Source organism: Salmo salar, chromosome ssa19, assembly GCF_905237065.1.
Source record: "Salmo salar chromosome ssa19, Ssal_v3.1, whole genome shotgun sequence".
Lineage (NCBI taxonomy): Eukaryota > Metazoa > Chordata > Actinopteri > Salmoniformes > Salmonidae > Salmo > Salmo salar.
In genome coordinates this window covers 83,569,497-83,589,634 of record NC_059460.1, presented here as the reverse complement: position 1 = coordinate 83,589,634, position 20,138 = coordinate 83,569,497, and the positions used below count along the sequence as shown (strand labels likewise).

At 45.4% G+C, this 20,138-nt stretch overlaps 1 protein-coding gene across 3 annotated transcripts; it reads right to left on the bottom strand.

The window, feature by feature from the left end:
• Positions 1-880: 880 nt before the first annotated feature.
• terf1 (telomeric repeat binding factor (NIMA-interacting) 1) lies at positions 881-19,537 on the bottom strand. Of its 3 annotated transcripts, none has more exons than XM_045702845.1 (10): positions 19,306-19,537; positions 19,125-19,241; positions 15,559-15,686; positions 14,641-14,727; positions 13,998-14,147; positions 12,403-12,503; positions 12,033-12,059; positions 8,082-8,173; positions 2,261-2,367; positions 881-2,047 (listed from the first exon to the last, which is right to left on the bottom strand). In XM_045702845.1, the coding sequence occupies exons 1-10, from the start codon at positions 19,487-19,489 to the stop codon at positions 1,985-1,987; spliced, it is 1,056 nt and encodes a 351-aa protein (XP_045558801.1). In that variant the 5' UTR covers positions 19,490-19,537; the 3' UTR covers positions 881-1,984. The 3 variants fall into 3 exon arrangements, with proteins under 3 accessions (XP_045558801.1, XP_045558800.1, XP_014015369.1); XM_045702844.1 differs by having other exon boundaries at positions 881-2,015; positions 19,306-19,536; XM_014159894.2 differs by having other exon boundaries at positions 881-2,015; positions 19,125-19,220; positions 19,306-19,536.
• Between the last annotated feature and the right edge of the window lie 601 nt (positions 19,538-20,138).

The window sequence follows — 20,138 nt, the reverse complement described above, 5'->3', positions numbered from 1 at the left end:
GAGTGTATCGAAGTGTAGTTGTCTTAGTGTATCGAAGTGTAGTTGTCAGAGTGTATTGAAGTGTAGTAGTCAGTGTATTGAAGTGTAGTTATCTGACTGTATTGAAGTGTAGTAGTCAGTGTATTGAAGTGTAGTAATCAGTGTATTGAAGTGTAGTAATCAGAGTGTAGCTATCTGACTGTATTGAAGTGTAGTTATCTGACTGTATTGAAGTGTAGTAGTCAGTGTAGTTATGTCTGATGAAATGTGTGATCTAACTGCCCCACAATCCAAAATAAAAAGGTTGATATAATACTATATTAAAGTAATCAGACCGATTATTTAACTTTTACTATATGTAACGGCTTTTCTTTAAATAGCAAAGTAAAACTTTTTAAACTTCTATTACCACAAAATACTTTAAAGAGCTGAAGTAAGCCCCACTTTACTTCATGTAAAATCTAATTCGACCTTGTTCTTGATACTGTGTGGTACCAGGTGTTTTGTCAATGCTAATATGGCACAAATTAGCTGGCTAACTAAGAAATGTAACGATATATTTCAGATACAAGTGCTCAGTGTGCAAATGTATTTATGTTTTCAATAAACATTTGGTGATGAAATATAGTTTACCCGATGTCAACAATGTAAGCCAACCCTGCCTGTATTACCCCATTGTCGGTTTTGTTGCAAACCAGTCTAGAAAGCATCAGAAAGCCAGGCTTCTCACAGCGGCTCTAGTGAACGAGACAGGTTTCAGGAAGGCTGGCCGGGTGAGAGTAGGGCCCTTTGAGCTCTGGTTAAAAAGTTATGCACTCTGTAGGGAATAGGGTAACTGTTCAGACGTAGCCTCAACAAGCTACATTTGTACTAAAACAGCAACAAAAAAAAATATCACACACCAAATCAAAGTGATCTTTATTTAACAGAATATTTTAAAGAACACATTTGAGTATCTCCTTTCTATGTACAGACAAGATATGACATTCCAAAATGAGAGAGAGAGAGAGAGAGGACTACTTTACAATACACAATTCTGCTTTTTAGATCGTCCCTGTTAATATCGCAGAAATAAATACACCATAAAATAAAACACAACGAAAGACATGTTTTTATTAATGTTTGACCAATTTTTCCATTTCTGTTGAACAATTTGTTCAGATGTTTCTAATATTTGTTTCAGTAGCCATTGATAAGTAGAAGGATAAAATGTCCATATACAAGTTAAGCTGCTATTTTCCACAGCAGGATACATAGCGCCCTCTGCTGGCTACCGGTAGTAATATCATGCCTGCTACTGGCAGTTAGAGGTTAATGGCATTGAAGCCTTGTGTTACGAAAAGGCCGGGATTCAATCCAGTTGCAGGTTGTAGACGATGCAGCTTTAAAAAAAAATAATAATAATAATAATGTTCTCGTGTTCGTTTATGGAGTCATGGTAAACCCGCTCAACGGGAAATTGCCTCCATCGGATTGAATCACAGCCTTAGTTAAACTTACTCACTCTCTCTCACACACACACACACACACAGCAACTTTGGAAATACAAGGACCCAAAAGTAGAAACTATTTACAATCCCTTATATAAAACGTTACAGTGAGCAGTACTAATACACTAGCTTAAAACAGAGCTTAGAAGAAAAAAAAAAACAGTAGACGTTTGAACTATAACACTATTTATTAAAACGAGGCAATATTACTAACAGTAGAGTACTGTATATAAACCCCCGGAAATCCACAGACTAAACTTAGTCCCAAGATCACGTCCCAAACTGCACCCCTTTTTCCTTATTCAGGAGGTCCCATAGGGCTCTGGTTAAAAGTAGTGCACTTCGTAGGGAATAAGATACCATTTGGGACACGGACCCTTACGAGGAGTTGACTTTATGAGCCTTCTTGAGGACCCTCCAGCGGTCTTTGAGTTGAACCCCTGTGCGACCCTGGAAGTCGTGTTCCTGGAGGATGCGTGACCATTTCCCTTCCCCGTGACGCTTCACTCCAGCCTTCAGTGCCATGTCCAGATCCCACGGCCACCTCTACACAAGGGGGGGGAAAAGGGGGGGGAAATCTGGGGGTTGGTACATCCATTTTGGACTTAAAAAAAAAAAAAACTATAGTCATTGATATTTAAAGAATATAACTTCTAAAACGCATCATGAGCTTAATTCAGCTGTTGTATGCCATCAGAACTATATTTTTGGGATCATTTAATTGGATAATGGCTAAAGTGTGCCCCCCCCCCCCCATCAGGGAAACAGTGCTCTTAGTTGACTTGACCTACCCCATGAGTCTTCCTGGTTGCATTGGTGTTCAGAGTTGTGTTGCTAAGACTGGTGGTGTTCAGGGTCGTCTCGGGCAAGGCTCTTCGATAGGTCAACCTCGTCGACACTGCACGGAACAAACACACAGAGAGAGAGAGAGACAGACAGAGACAGAGAGACAGACAGAGAGACAGACGAGACAGAGAGAGAGAGAGACAGAGAGACAGACAACTTCTCTTTTTAATGGTTTTATTTTTGGGTCCATCCAACCCCTCAGAGGACCAAAAAATAGCAGTTAGAGGGGGAGGCAGGTAGTCTAGTGGTTAGACGGGGGAGGCAGGTAGTCTAGTGGTTAGAGGGGGGAGGCAGGTAGCCTAGTGGTTAGAGGGGGGAGGCAGGTAGCCTAGTGGTTAGAGGGGGGAGGCAGGTAGTCTAGTGGTTAGAGGGGAGAGGCAGGTAGCCTAGTGGTTAGAGGGGGAGGCAGGTAGTCTAGTGGTTAGAGGGGGGAGGCAGGTAGCCTAGTGGTTAGAGGGGGGAGGCAGGTAGCCTAGTGGTTAGAGGGGGGAGGCAGGTAGTCTAGTGGTTAGAGGGGGAGGCAGGTAGCCTAGTGGTTAGAGGGGGAGGCAGGTAGCCTAGTGGTTAGAGGGGGAGGCAGGTAGCCTAGTGGTTAGAGGGGGAGGCAGGTAGTCTAGTGGTTAGAGGGGGGAGGCAGGTAGCCTAGTGGTTAGAGGGGGAGGCAGGTAGCCTAGTGGGTAGAGGGGGAGGCAGGTAGCCTAGTGGTTAGAGGGGGAGGCAGGTAGCCTAGTGGTTAGAGGGGGTGGCAGGTAGCCTAGTGGTTAGAGGGGGTGGCAGGTAGCCTAGTGGTAAGAGGGGGAGGCAGGTAGCCTAGTGGTTAGAGGGGGGAGGCAGGTAGCCTAGTGGTTAGAGGGGGGGAGGCAGGTAGCCTAGTGGTTAGAGGAGGGGAGGCAGGTAGCCTAGTGGTTAGAGGAGGGGAGGCAGGTAGCCTAGTGGTTAGAGGAGGGGAGGCAGGTAGCCTAGTGGTTAGAGGGGGGAGGCAGGTAGCCTAGTGGTTAGAGGGGGGAGGCAGGTAGCCTAGTGGTTAGAGGGGGAGGCAGGTAGCCTAGTGGTTAGAGGGGGTGGCAGGTAGCCTAGTGGTTAGAGGGGGAGGCAGGTAGCCTAGTGGTTAGAGGGGGAGGCAGGTAGCCTAGTGGTTAGAGGGGGAGGCAGGTAGCCTAGTGGTTAGAGGGGGAGGCAGGTAGCCTAGTGGTTAGAGGGGGAGGCAGGTAGCCTAGTGGTTAGAGGGGGAGGCAGGTAGCCTAGTGGTTAGAGGGGGGAGGCAGGTAGCCCAGTGGTTAGAGGGGGGAGGCAGGTAGCCCAGTGGTTAGAGGGGGGAGGCAGGTAGCCCAGTGGTTAGAGGGGGGAGGCAGGTAGCCCAGTGGTTAGAGGGGGGAGGCAGGTAGCCCAGTGGTTAGAGGGGGAGGCAGGTAGCCTAGTGGTTAGAGGGGGGAGGCAGGTAGCCTAGTGGTTAGAGGGGGGAGGCAGGTAGCCTAGTGGTTAGAGGGGGAGGCAGGTAGCCTAGTGGTTAGAGGGGGTGGCAGGTAGCCTAGTGGTTAGAGGGGGAGGCAGGTAGCCTAGTGGTTAGAGGGGGAGGCAGGTAGCCTAGTGGTTAGAGGGGGAGGCAGGTAGCCTAGTGGTTAGAGGGGGAGGCAGGTAGCCTAGTGGTTAGAGGGGGGAGGCAGGTAGCCTAGTGGTTAGAGGAGGGGAGGCAGGTAGCCTAGTGGTTAGAGGGGGGAGGCAGGTAGCCTAGTGGTTAGAGGGGGAGGCAGGTAGCCTAGTGGTTAGAGGGGGAGGCAGGTAGCCTAGTGGTTAGAGGGGGTGGCAGGTAGCCTAGTGGTTAGAGGGGGAGGCAGGTAGCCTAGTGGTTAGAGGGGGAGGCAGGTAGCCTAGTGGTTAGAGGGGGAGGCAGGTAGCCTAGTGGTTAGAGGGGGAGGCAGGTAGCCTAGTGGTTAGAGGGGGAGGCAGGTAGCCTAGTGGTTAGAGGGGGAGGCAGGTAGCCTAGTGGTTAGAGGGGGAGGCAGGTAGCCTAGTGGTTAGAGGGGAGGCAGGTAGCCCAGTGGTTAGAGGGGGAGGCAGGTAGCCCAGTGGTTAGAGGGGGAGGCAGGTAGCCCAGTGGTTAGAGGGGGAGGCAGGTAGCCTAGTGGTTAGAGGGGGAGGCAGGTAGCCTAGTGGTTAGAGGGGGAGGCAGGTAGCCTAGTGGTTAGAGGGGGAGGCAGGTAGCCTAGTGGTTAGAGGGGGAGGCAGGTAGCCTAGTGGTTAGAGGGGGAGGCAGGTAGCCTAGTGGTTAGAGGGGGAGGCAGGTAGCCTAGTGGTTAGAGGGGGAGGCAGGTAGCCTAGTGGTTAGAGGGGGAGGCAGGTAGCCTAGTGGTTAGAGGGGGGAGGCAGGTAGCCTAGTGGTTAGAGGGGGAGGCAGGTAGCCTAGTGGTTAGAGGGGGAGGCAGGTAGCCTAGTGGTTAGAGGGGGAGGCAGGTAGCCTAGTGGTTAGAGGGGGAGGCAGGTAGCCTAGTGGTTAGAGGGGAGGCAGGTAGCCTAGTGGTTAGAGGGGGAGGCAGGTAGCCTAGTGGTTAGAGGGGGAGGCAGGTAGCCTAGTGGTTAGAGGGGGAGGCAGGTAGCCTAGTGGTTAGAGGGGAGGCAGGTAGCCTAGTGGTTAGAGGGGGGAGGCAGGTAGCCTAGTGGTTAGAGGGGAGGCAGGTAGCCTAGTGGTTAGAGGGGGAGGCAGGTAGCCTAGTGGTTAGAGGGGGAGGCAGGTAGCCTAGTGGTTAGAGGGGGGAGGCAGGTAGCCTAGTGGTTAGAGGGGGAGGCAGGTAGCCTAGTGGTTAGAGGGGGGAGGCAGGTAGCCTAGTGGTTAGAGGGGGAGGCAGGTAGCCTAGTGGTTAGAGGGGGAGGCAGGTAGCCTAGTGGTTAGAGGGGGAGGCAGGTAGCCTAGTGGTTAGAGGGGGGAGGCAGGTAGCCCAGTGGTTAGAGGGGGAGGCAGGTAGCCCAGTGGTTAGAGGGGGAGGCAGGTAGCCCAGTGGTTAGAGGGGGAGGCAGGTAGCCCAGTGGTTAGAGGGGGAGGCAGGTAGCCTAGTGGTTAGAGGGGGAGGCAGGTAGCCTAGTGGTTAGAGGGGGAGGCAGGTAGCCTAGTGGTTAGAGGGGGGGAGGCAGGTAGCCTAGTGGTTAGAGGGGGAGGCAGGTAGCCTAGTGGTTAGAGGGGGGAGGCAGGTAGCCTAGTGGTTAGAGGGGGGGGAGGCAGGTAGCCTAGTGGTTAGAGGGGGGAGGCAGGTAGCCTAGTGGTTAGAGGGGGAGGCAGGTAGCCTAGTGGTTAGAGGGGGAGGCAGGTAGCCTAGTGGTTAGAGGGGGAGGCAGGTAGCCTAGTGGTTAGAGGGGGAGGCAGGTAGCCTAGTGGTTAGAGGGGGGAGGCAGGTAGCCTAGTGGTTAGAGGGGGAGGCAGGTAGCCTAGTGGTTAGAGGGGGAGGCAGGTAGCCTAGTGGTTAGAGGGGGGAGGCAGGTAGCCTAGTGGTTAGAGGGGGAGGCAGGTAGCCTAGTGGTTAGAGGGGGAGGCAGGTAGCCTAGTGGTTAGAGGGGGGAGGCAGGTAGCCTAGTGGTTAGAGGGGGGAGGCAGGTAGCCTAGTGGTTAGAGGGGGGAGGCAGGTAGCCTAGTGGTTAGAGGGGGAGGCAGGTAGCCTAGTGGTTAGAGGGGGAGGCAGGCAGCCTAGTGGTTAGAGGGGGAGGCAGGCAGCCTAGTGGTTAGAGGGGGAGGCAGGCAGCCTAGTGGTTAGAGGGGGAGGCAGGCAGCCTAGTGGTTAGAGGGGGAGGCAGGCAGCCTAGTGGTTAGAGGGGGAGGCAGGTAGCCTAGTGGTTAGAGGGGGAGGCAGGTAGCCTAGTGGTTAGAGGGGGAGGCAGGTAGCCTAGTGGTTAGAGGGGGAGGCAGGTAGCCTAGTGGTTAGAGGGGGAGGCAGGTAGCCTAGTGGTTAGAGGGGGGAGGCAGGTAGCCTAGTGGTTAGAGGGGGGGAGGCAGGTAGCCTAGTGGTTAGAGGGGGAGGCAGGTAGCCTAGTGGTTAGAGGGGGGAGGCAGGTAGCCTAGTGGTTAGAGGGGGAGGCAGGTAGCCTAGTGGTTAGAGGGGGGAGGCAGGTAGCCTAGTGGTTAGAGGGGGAGGCAGGTAGCCTAGTGGTTAGAGGGGGAGGCAGGTAGCCTAGTGGTTAGAGGGGGGAGGCAGGTAGCCTAGTGGTTAGAGGGGGAGGCAGGTAGCCTAGTGGTTAGAGGGGGAGGCAGGTAGCCTAGTGGTTAGAGGGGGGAGGCAGGTAGCCTAGTGGTTAGAGGGGGAGGCAGGTAGCCTAGTGGTTAGAGGGGGGAGGCAGGTAGCCTAGTGGTTAGAGGGGGAGGCAGGTAGCCTAGTGGTTAGAGGGGGAGGCAGGTAGCCTAGTGGTTAGAGGGGGAGGCAGGTAGCCTAGTGGTTAGAGGGGGGAGGCAGGTAGCCTAGTGGTTAGAGGGGGAGGCAGGTAGCCTAGTGGTTAGAGGGGGAGGCAGGTAGCCTAGTGGTTAGAGGGGGAGGCAGGTAGCCTAGTGGTTAGAGGGGGAGGCAGGTAGCCTAGTGGTTAGAGGGGGGAGGCAGGTAGCCTAGTGGTTAGAGGGGGAGGCAGGTAGCCTAGTGGTTAGAGGGGGAGGCAGGTAGCCTAGTGGTTAGAGGGGGGGGCAGGTAGCCTAGTGGTTAGAGGGGGGAGGCAGGCAGCCTAGTGGTTAGAGGGGGAGGCAGGCAGCCTAGTGGTTAGAGGGGGAGGCAGGTAGCCTAGTGGTTAGAGGGGGAGGCAGGTAGCCTAGTGGTTAGAGGGGGAGGCAGGTAGCCTAGTGGTTAGAGGGGGAGGCAGGTAGCCTAGTGGTTAGAGGGGGAGGCAGGTAGCCTAGTGGTTAGAGGGGGGAGGCAGGTAGCCTAGTGGTTAGAGGGGGAGGCAGGTAGCCTAGTGGTTAGAGGGGGAGGCAGGTAGCCTAGTGGTTAGAGGGGGAGGCAGGTAGCCTAGTGGTTAGAGGGGGAGGCAGGTAGCCTAGTGGTTAGAGGGGGGGGCAGGTAGCCTGGTGGTTAGAGGGGGGAGGCAGGTAGCCTAGTGGTTAGAGGGGGAGGCAGGTAGCCTAGTGGTTAGAGGGGGAGGCAGGTAGCCTAGTGGTTAGAGGGGGGAGGCAGGTAGCCTAGTGGTTAGAGGGGGAGGCAGGTAGCCTAGTGGTTAGAGGGGGAGGCAGGTAGCCTAGTGGTTAGAGGGGGAGGCAGGTAGCCTAGTGGTTAGAGGGGGAGGCAGGTAGCCTAGTGGTTAGAGGGGGAGGCAGGTAGACTAGTGGTTAGAGGGGGAGGCAGGTAGCCTAGTGGTTAGAGGGGGAGGCAGGTAGCCTAGTGGTTAGAGGGGGAGGCAGGTAGCCTAGTGGTTAGAGGGGGGAGGCAGGTAGCCTAGTGGTTAGAGGGGGGAGGCAGGTAGCCTAGTGGTTAGAGGGGGAGGCAGGTAGCCTAGTGGTTAGAGGGGGGAGGCAGGTAGCCTAGTGGTTAGAGGGGGAGGCAGGTAGCCTAGTGGTTAGAGGGGGGAGGCAGGTAGCCTAGTGGTTAGAGGGGGGAGGCAGGTAGACTAGTGGTTAGAGCGTTGGACTAGTAACCGAAAGGTTTATGGATTAAATCCCTGAGCTGACAAGGTTCTGCCCTGAACAAGGCAGTTAACCCGCTGTTCCTAGGCCGTCATTGAAAATAAGAATTTGTTCTTAACTGACTTGCCTGGTTAAATAAAGGTTAAATAAAGGTTAAATAAAGGTTACATAAAGGACCATACCCCTTTTTCTCATAAAAGTGAGTGCAGGCTTCTTGCCAGACTCTGGTTTCCAGGGATGAATATTCCTTGTTGATAGCAGCTTCTTCTTGGGTCTGAGGAGAAATGCACTATATCATTAGACGATGATGCAAATGATGCTTCCTAAATGGCACCCTATTTCCTTATGCAGCCAGCTCCTTTTAACCAGGGCCCACACAGCCAGCTCCTTTTAACCAGGGCCCACACAGCCAGCTCCTTTTAACCAGGGCCCACACAGCCAGCTCCTTTTAACCAGGGCCCACACAGCCAGCTCCTTTTAACCAGGGCCCACACAGCCAGCTCCTTTTAACCAGGGCCCACACAGCCAGCTCCTTTTAACCAGGGCCCACACAGCCAGCTCCTTTTGACCAGGGCCCACACAGCCAGCTCCTTTTGACCAGGGCCCACACAGCCAGCTCCTTTTAACCAGGGCCCACACAGCCAGCTCCTTTTAACCAGGGCCCACACAGCCAGCTCCTTTTAACCAGGGCCCACACAGCCAGCTCCTTTTAACCAGGGCCCACACAGCCAGCTCCTTTTAACCAGGGCCCACACAGCCAGCTCCTTTTAACCAGGGCCCACACAGCCAGCTCCTTTTAACCAGGGCCCACACAGCCAGCTCCTTTTAACCAGGGCCCACAGCCAGCTCCTTTTAACCAGGGCCCACACAGCCAGCTCCTTTTAACCAGGGCCCACACAGCCAGCTCCTTTTAACCAGGGCCCACACAGCCAGCTCCTTTTGACCAGGGCCCACACAGCCAGCTCCTTTTGACCAGGGCCCACACAGCCAGCTCCTTTTGACCAGGGCCCACACAGCCAGCTCCTTTTAACCAGGGCCCACACAGCCAGCTCCTTTTAACCAGGGCCCACAGCCAGCTCCTTTTAACCAGGGCCCACACAGCCAGCTCCTTTTAACCAGGGCCCACACAGCCAGCTCCTTTTAACCAGGGCCCACACAGCCAGCTCCTTTTAACCAGGGCCCACACAGCCAGCTCCTTTTAACCAGGGCCCACAGCCAGCTCCTTTTAACCAGGGCCCACACAGCCAGCTCCTTTTAACCAGGGCCCACACAGCCAGCTCCTTTTAACCAGGGCCCACACAGCCAGCTCCTTTTAACCAGGGCCCACACAGCCAGCTCCTTTTAACCAGGGCCCACACAGCCAGCTCCTTTTAACCAGGGCCCACACAGCCAGCTCCTTTTAACCAGGGCACACACAGCCAGCTCCTTTTAACCAGGGCCCACACAGCCAGCTCCTTTTGACCACGTGAGGTTTGACCGCGCTGCTACATGGGGGGGCTCGTTTATAAACGTTGCAAAATATACCCCAAAACACGAGTTCACCAGCTCAAGCAAAACTTGACTTGAGAAATGTGCTTATCCTCCAATAAACTGCAGACAGTCCCTTGCACGTACGCAGTCCCAAAAAAGAACTTGTAGCCAAATATAACAAGATGCAATCATTTGCTGTCAGTGAGAAGAGTGAAAAAATAAATCTATCTTTGCATTGTAAAATAATTAGAAAAAACATCTATGATTTATTTAGTTTCCATGACCACCGCAGAATAAAATTTAAATTTTCTGACTGATGGTTTCACACTGGTTGAAAATAGCCTATAGACCAAGAACGATGGCTAGGCTTACCATTCGTCCCATCTCTCATTTAAAAACAGACCCACTTCACAGTAGGAAATAGATCAGCTATTTCAAGCAGCCTAATGATGCTCTATGCGATCCGAAAGCCCAGTTTAAAAAATAAATAAATTAATTAATTAAAAAAACGGTAAAAAACAGGCGGTTCACCTTTTCCATTGACGTTTTGTTGACTACGTCTGAATACTGTAATGTAGAAATGTCTTGCATAGACAATATTTCATTTATAAAAAACATAATACATATAGCATAAACATTTTATATTTTCTGGCCATGATGAGTTCATATTCCCCAAGTAGCCATACAACAAATTAGCATAAGCATCTGGTTTTAATTGGGCCAATTTGAAGTGTTTTCTCCATGCAGAGGACAGGGTGCGTGGTTTATTATAACATACAGTAGAATTTAACAAAAAAGAGGCCTAGTGTAGTTTTCATTGTGTTCAAGTAGACAATATTTCTGAATTTTGTTGGCAGTGTAGCATATTTAGGTTCGGGAGAAAGTAAAAACGATCCGTTTACAGCTCCACGACAATTTGCATTTGTTTGTGTCGTTCAGAAAACCGATCAGATACAACAAAATGTCAACGCAAAAGAAAACTTTCCCGACAACACCTCCAAAAGACAGACGAGTTTGAAATTGCTATTTCTTTTTGATAGGGTCTTGGCCTAATTCCAATACTTCCAAAGTATACAGCAAATACGAGCGTTATTGTCCCCATAAAGAGGTGACTGATGGGTGTTTTCAGGCGGAGTTGTGATGCTCGTTCGCGCGTGCGGCTTTCTGACAGGTCTTGATTTATAAAACAGGAAACAGGAGTATGGTGGGCGGCAAGTTAATAAATCATTGTGTGTGCGCAGACAACAGTTATAAACGACGCCCCGGAAGCAGACATTGACCTACTAGCAAGGTCATAATCCCCCATAATCCTCTGGTAAAAACTAACATGGTTTGACTTGAGGATGAGTGAGTACAACTTTTGACCAACGCCCTTATGGGCCCAAGTCAGAAAGTTACATTTCTACCCCTCGACCTTTTCCATATTTTGTTACGCAACAGCCTTATTCAAAAATGTATTACATTTGTTTTTTACCCCCCCTCAATCAATCTACACAAAATACCCCATAATGACAAATCAAAAACAGGTTTAAAATGTATTAAATATATATTTTTTAAAAGGCATTCAGACCCTTTACTCAGTACAAGCTTGGCACACCTGTATTTGGGGAGTTTCTCCCATTCTTCTCTGCAGATCCTCTCAAGCTCTGTGAGGTTGGATGGGGAGCGTCACTGCACAGCTATTTTTAGGTCTCTCCAGAGATGTTTGATCGGGTTCAAGTCCGGGGTCTGGGTGGGCCACTCAAGGACATTCAGAGACTTGTCCCGAAGCCACTCCTGTGTTGTCTTGGCTGTGTGCTTAGGGTTGTTGTCCTGTTGGAAGGTGAACCTTCGCCCCAGTCTGAGGTACTGAGCGCTCTGGAGCAGGTTTTCATCAAGGATCTCTCTGTACTTTGCTCCGTTCATCTTTCCTTCGATCCTGACTAGTCTCCCAGTCCCTGCCGCTGAAAAACATCCCCACAGCATGATGCTGCCACCACCATGCTTCACCGTAGGGATGGTGTCAGGTTTCCTCCAGACGTGATGCTTGGCATTCAGGCCAAAGAGTTCAATCTTGGTTTTATCAGACCAGACAATCTTTAGATGCCTCCAAGTAGGCTGTGATGTGCCTTTTACTGAGGAGTGGCTTCGGTCTTGCCACTTTACCATAAAGGCCTGATTTGGTGAAGTACTGCAGAGATGGTTGTCCTTCTGGAAGGTTCTCCCACTCAGAGGAACTCTAGAACTTTGTCAGAATGACCATCGGGATCTTGGTCACCTCACTGACCAAGGCGCTTTTTCCCCGATTGATCAGTTCGGCCGGGCGGCCAGTTCTAGGAAGAGTCTTGGTGGTTCCAACCGGTCTTAATACTGATTTACATACGTTTTTGAACTTTTTAAAACAGTTTTAGCTTTGTCATTAAGGTGTATTGTGTATAGATTGACGAGGAAAACAACTAACTAAATCAATTTTAGAAATAAGGCTGAAATGTAATTGTTTTTTGAAAAAAGTGAAGGGGTCTGAATACATTCTGAATATACTGTATACACAGCATTCACAGGACTGCAGTTTCCATGTTTCAGAAGGTAACCTTCCTCCTCTCCATTATCTGAAATAAGTATTTATTTACAAGGTTATCCCAACGGTCCGTCATTCATTCTAAGTAACGTACTGCAACACTCACCTCATAAGGACACTGGTCTCCTGATTCCTGGTAGGAAAAGCAGCAGACATTAATTTCACCTCAAAGATCATTTCTGAACTGAAAATATGGACAGTTTGAGGTTGTTCCCATTAATGCTTCGGTTGAACATCTTCATTCGATTCATGCTCGTAGTCGACAAGACTGAATTATGCAGAACGCACAGTTACGATGAAGACAATGCAAAAAATTCTACATTAAATTCAGTAAAACCAAATAATAAGAAGTAAAAAATCTAATAATTTGATTATGCATGCAGGGTTAAAAACAATGTTTCAATAATAATTATTAATAATAATAATTCTATAATAGTGACATTATTGTAGATAAAAGACGGTGAACCAGTCCTTACACTTTGGAGTGTTCAGAAGATCGGCTGGTAGTATAAGACGCCTCCTGCGTCTCAGAATCCTCCCCTGTCTCCTGGCCTGCCTTGACCACCTTAGTGGCTGCCTGAAATACAAAAGGAAAATCACTATTACAGGGGTTACTTCCCAAAAGGCACCCTATACCCCTAAGTAAGTAAGTCAGCCTTGTACGAGCCAGGAGGACCCATAGGACAGGAACCCATTCCCTGATGCACCAGTGCCGCCCCCGTTACAGCCACTTACCGTAATTTCCGGACTATTAAGTGCACCTGAATATAAGCCGCACCCATTGAATTTAATTTTTTATTTTGAACATAAATAAGCCGCACATGTCTATAAGCCGCAGGTGCCTACCGGTACATTGAAACAAATGAACTTTACACAGGCTTTAACGAAACACGGCTTGTAACAAAAAAAAAAATTAGCAGTAAGCTTTAGTTGTCTTTTTGCACTGAGTCAATTCCTCACGCTGCTGTTTCCAACGTCTTATCATCGACTCATTAAGACCAAGCTCCCGTGCAGCAGCTCTATTTCCTTTTCCAACAGCCAGATCAATCGCCTTCAACTTGAAAGCTGCATCATATGCATTTCTCCGTGTCTTTGCCATGATGAGGGTGACAAAATGACTACCGTAATCAGAATGATGGGAAGTTTGAGAGCGCTCGATTTAATCTAAACAGTAAACAAAAAAGTTGTTTGATCTTAACCCGTTCGGCAATTTCATTGGTCTAATGAAAGCTTCATGCCGCCAAAAAACTGAGCACGTCACAGAATGTGTTTTTGGAAGAAAAAAAAAATTTGAAAGCGGGAAAAATTCATATATTAGCCGCGTCGTTGTTTAAGCCGCGAGGTTCAAAGCCTGGGAAAAAAGTTGCGGCTTATAGTCCGGAATTTACGGTAATAATTTAGTGAAGATTGAGGGGAGGAGACAGGTTATATAAGGATTTTTAAGCATTGCGACAATTGAGACATGGATAGTGTAGACTACCGGCCAAAAGTTTTAGAACACCTATTCATTCAAAGTATTTTTCTTAATTTTTTTACTATTTTCTACATTGTAGAATAATAGTGAAGACATCAAAACTATGAAATAACACATATGGAATCATGTAGTAACCCTCCACCCCCAAAAAAAGTGTGAAACAAATCAAAATATATTTTATATTTGCGATTCTTCAAATAGCAAAGCTGTCATAGCTGATGACAGCTTTGCATACTCTCATAGTTTTGATGTCTTCACTTTTATTCTACAATGTAGAAAATAGTAAAAAATAAAGAAAAATCCTTGAATGAGTAGGTGTTCTAAACCTTTTGACCGGTAGTGTGTCTTTGCAATTCATTTATTTTTGTTTACGTCGTTAGCATATTTAGCTAGCAGCCTCCATGTAAAATCACTATTACTTGTGCTCATGTTGTTAGCATTCTAATAATCAAAGCACAATGGGATTTTTTTTGCTTTTTTCTTTTGGCGCCCCCTTGTGTACTAAACCAGTAAATCCCCCAAAAATCCAGGGATGAGAGAAGAACGGTATGAAAATCTGGATACTGCCCAATCATAGTCACGGGTTCAGCTCCCTACCTGGAGCAGGAAGTCCGATGGGTGTTCCTCCAGGAAGCGATCCAGGAAGGTCTGTATATTCTCCAGCAGACGGTTCCAGCTGAAGTTGAGCAGGAACGGGTGGTAGGTATCCCTCTTACTCACGATCAACGACAGCTTGATTCCCAAGTTCTGTAAAACGAAGGGAGGGAAATATAGCCTGAGTGCCACTCTGTTTGTGCAATCATGCCAACTACCCGTCACTCATTGTCATTCCAAATGGCTTGACAATGACATTAACATTTTAGTCATTTAACAGACGCTCTTATCCAGAGCAACTTACATTTCATTTTCATTTCATAATTTTTTCCCCCGTACTGCCCCCCCCCCGTGGGAATCGAACCCACAACCCTGGCGTTGCAAACACTACTCTACCAACTGAGCTACAGGGAAGGACATCAATGGAGATGGCAAGAGCACACACACACACACACACACACACACACACACACACACACACACACACACACACACACACACACACACACACACACACACACACACACACACACACACACACACACAACTAATATAGTAAGTCATTATTTCATGGAAATCTGTAAAAACACTGGACTGGTCCTTTAAAAAGTCCTAGTCATATAAGTGCTGTGGAGGCATTGCTTACCTGTGGGATTTCACACTCCTCCTCGAGCCATTTGAGAGCTGATGAAGCCATGCCGCAGTCCCCTTTCTCTAGACACACAGCAACACTCTGGAAGAGAAGACCAGTGAGTTAAGCCAGCTCATCATCAGTGCTATAAAAAACACAGAATACAAGGCGATACCTAGAAATCCATGCGCCGGGTTTCACGGCTTGTATGTAGCTCAGTTGGTAGAGCATGGTGTTCAGTGTGTGTGCAATGCCAGGGTTGTGGGTTCGATTCCCACGGGGGGGGGGGCAATGAACCCTGGCATTGCACACACACTGAATTGCTCCAAAAAAATGCATGAAATGAAATGTATGAAATGTATGCATTCACGACTGTAATTTCGCTCTGGATAAGAGCGTCTGCTAAAATGACCCCAAAAAAATGTTAAAAAAAAACGCTGTATTCCTCTCAGAATAGGAGTGCTGATGAAGGATTTGGTTTTGTCTGTCCATGTTGCCAGACGATACCATCACGCTCTTTTACACTAAGCTGCATTGAGGCCGGAAGGAAATTATACTTACATTAAGAGAACGTGGACTTGTACGAGATACGGGACAGAAAACGTACCTTAATGCAGGGATGGGATATGCCACTGTACTCCAAATGTTACCTTCATCCACACTGCTCCAGAGAAGATTTAAAAATACTCGTTTTCCTGGAAACCTGCCCTTCTCATCCTCATGCTAGTTAGCATATAACATTTTTTTTTTCATTGGAATTTACAAGATAAAACTGACCCTAAAAAGCACTCCTCCTCCGAGACGCTTGATGAGGCTCCTTCCTGGTCTGATTAGTGAGTGACAATAATAATAATAATAATGAATTGTTACATGCAGACAAGACAGTATACACAGTAGGAATGTAGAGCACAGAAAACCAACAGTTCAAATCACCTGAACATAGAGTAGATTGGTGACGTGCTGGAACAGAGAGAGATTCGCCACAGTCTCTTTCTGAGACGCCCAGACACGGACAGCAGACATCAGAGGGGACAACCGCTCGTCTCTGTCGAAGGACACGTCTACACAAACACAACGAGATATATAGTTATATTTAACTATCTAGCCATCACAACACAACGAGATATATAGTTATATTTAACTATCTAGCCATCACAACACAACGAGATATATAGTTATATTTAACTATCTAGCCATCACAACACAACGAGAATATAGTTATATTTAACTATCTAGCCATCACAACACAACGAGATATATAGTTATATTAACTATCTAGCCATCACAACACAACGAGAGATATATAGTTATATTTAACTATCTAGCCATCACAACACAACGAGAGATATATAGTTATATTTAACTATCTAGCCATCACAACACAACGAGAGATATATAGTTATATTTAACTATCTAGCCATCACAACACAACGAGAGATATATAGTTATATTTAACTATCTAGCCATCACAACACAACGAGATATATAGTTATATTTAACTATCTAGCCATCACAACACAACGAGATATATAGTTATATTTAACTATCTAGTCATCACAACACAACGAGAGATATATAGTTATATTTAACTATCTAGCCATCACAACACAACGAGAGATATATAGTTATATTTAACTATCTAGCCATCACAACACAACGAGAGATATATAGTTATATTTAACTATCTAGCCATCACAACACAACGAGAGATATATAGTTATATTTAACTATCTAGCCATCACAACACAACGAGAGATATATAGTTATATTTAACTATCTAGCCATCACAACACAACGAGAGATATATAGTTATATTTAACTATCTAGCCATCACAACACAACGAGAGATATATAGTTATATTTAACTATCTAGTCATCACAACACAACGAGAGATATATAGTTATATTTAACTATCTAGTCAACACAACACAACACAACGAGAGATATATAGTTATATTTAACTATCTAGTCAACACAACACAACACAACGAGATATATAGTTATATTTAACTATCTAGTCATCACAACACAACGAGATATATAGTTATATTTAACTATCTAGTCATCTAAGGACACGTCAACACAACACAACGAGATATATAGTTATATTTAACTATCTAGCCATCACAACACAACGAGATATATAGTTATATTTAACTATCTAGCCATCACAACGAGATATATAGTTATATTTAACTATCTAGTCATCACAACACAACGAGAGATATATAGTTATATTTAACTATCTAGTCATCACAACACAACGAGAGATATATAGTTATATTTAACTATCTAGTCATCACAACACAACGAGAGATATATAGTTATATTTAACTATCTAGCCATCACAACACAACGAGATATATAGTTATATTTAACTATCTAGCCATCACAACACAACGAGATATATAGTTATATTTAACTATCTAGCCATCACAACACAACGAGATATATAGTTATATTTAACTATCTAGTCAACACAACACAACGAGATATATAGTTATATTTAACTATCTAGCCATCACAACACAACGAGAGATATATAGTTATATTTAACTATCTAGCCATCACAACACAACGAGATATATAGTTATATTTAACTATCTAGCCATCACAACACAACGAGATATATAGTTATATTTAACTATCTAGCCATCACAACACAACGAGATATATAGTTATATTTAACTATCTAGCCATCACAACACAACGAGAGATATATAGTTATATTTAACTATCTAGCCATCACAACACAACGAGAGATATATAGTTATATTTAACTATCTAGCCATCACAACACAACGAGAGATATATAGTTATATTTAACTATCTAGCCATCACAACACAACGAGAGATATATAGTTATATTTAACTATCTAGCCATCACAACACAACGAGAGATATATAGTTATATTTAACTATCTAGCCATCACAACACAACGAGATATATAGTTATATTTAACTATCTAGCCATCACAACACAACGAGATATATAGTTATATTTAACTATCTAGCCATCACAACACAACGAGAGATATATAGTTATATTTAACTATCTAGCCATCACAACACAACGAGAGATATATAGTTATATTTAACTATCTAGCCATCACAACACAACGAGAGATATATAGTTATATTTAACTATCTAGCCATCACAACACAACGAGAGATATATAGTTATATTTAACTATCTAGCCATCACAACACAACGAGAGATATATAGTTATATTTAACTATCTAGTCATCACAACACAACGAGAGATATATAGTTATATTTAACTATCTAGTCAACACAACACAACACAACGAGAGATATATAGTTATATTTAACTATCTAGTCAACACAACACAACACAACGAGATATATAGTTATATTTAACTATCTAGTCATCACAACGAGATATATAGTTATATTTAACTATCTAGTCATCTAAGGACACGTCAACACAACACAACGAGATATATAGTTATATTTAACTATCTAGCCATCACAACACAACGAGATATATAGTTATATTTAACTATCTAGCCATCACAACGAGATATATAGTTATATTTAACTATCTAGTCAACACAACACAACACAACGAGATATATAGTTATATTTAACTATCTAGTCAACACAACACAACGAGAGATATATAGTTATATTTAACTATCTAGCCATCACAACACAACGAGATATATAGTTATATTTAACTATCTAGTCAACACAACACAACACAACGAGATATATAGTTATATTTAACTATCTAGCCATCACAACACAACGAGAGATATATAGTTATATTTAACTATCTAGCCATCACAACACAACGAGATATATAGTTATATTTAACTATCTAGCCATCACAACACAACGAGAGATATATAGTTATATTTAACTATCTAGCCATCACAACACAACGAGATATATAGTTATATTTAACTATCTAGCCATCACAACACAACGAGAGATATATAGTTATATTTAACTATCTAGCCATCACAACACAACGAGATATATAGTTATATTTAACTATCTAGCCATCACAACACAACGAGATATATAGTTATATTTAACTATCTAGCCATCACAACACAACGAGATATATAGTTATATTTAACTATCTAGCCATCACAACACAACGAGATATATAGTTATATTTAACTATCTAGCCATCACAACACAACGAGATATATAGTTATATTTAACTATCTAGCCATCACAACACAACGAGATATATAGTTATATTTAACTATCTAGCCATCACAACACAACGAGATATATAGTTATATTTAACTATCTAGCCATCACAACACAACGAGATATATAGTTATATTTAACTATCTAGTCATCTAAGGACACGTCAACACAACACAACACAACGAGATACATAGTTATATTTAACCATCTAAAACTTAAAAGAAAACAATGAAGCTAAATACTGATACATGCATTGGAAACAAACGATAAGATACAAAACGACAGTAAAATATATCTATTTAAACTTACCTAAATGTTTGCCGTGCATTATCCGCGCGAGGAAACCACATATCTGCCTTTTCTGTTTCTGCTCGGTGTTTAAATGAGGGGAACCATCAATGATCGCTGAAACAGAATGATTCAGACCTCATCACAGGTAAATACATCAGCCCATATCAAACTAAATGCACCTTAACCAGCAAAAACTTACTTTCCAGAGTCGAAATCGTTTGGTTGAATTCTTCAAATTTACCCTCCTTGAAGAATTGACACAAACTAACAAAACTGAAATCAATCATCCATCTTTTAGCAACAGTCGCCACATCAGAAAAACACACGTTTTCATCCGTAGTGCTTGTAATAGTCAATGTTCTGTTATTTGGATCAGCCTCCATCGCTAATGTTTTCAAACTGTTTACTATAACAGGAAATAAACTGTTTTTTTTATTATTGATTCAAAAAGTGCGCGTCCATCAGGTCGGTCTGTGTTGATCACAGCTCCCCCTATCGCCTCGGAGTGGCTAACACAACCAAATACTTTTATTAGATTTTTTTATTTAACCTTTATTTTATCAGAGAGTCATACACATTTGCGGAGGCACGTTGTGATGGTTTCTTTTGGTCAATATGTTTTCTATTTGAATTTATTTAGCATATGTCTAGAATTCTTAAGCGAACGTTGTGTTTGTGATAACTGATGAATAAATATTTAGAGGGTTACCCCTTTGCCCCAGTAATCCGCCTGTAGTCTAGGCCTTACAGCTGCACCATCCGATTATGGGGAAAATCTTTGCTCTGCATCAGGCGATAATTATGCTACCTGTAGTCAAATGTCGGGAAACGGAAAGAGGACGACTTCACCCACCAGTACTCCAACTCCATCCCCGGGGCGACAATGACGAACAAAGTGACAGCAGTGAGATCAAGGCCAAAAGTGAAGACGAGAGAGAGATGAAGACGTCCCCGTACAAAAGCGCTGGCAGCGAATACACAGACGACTCAACAGCAAAGAAGAAGATGAGAAGGTATCCGTCCCTATTCCTG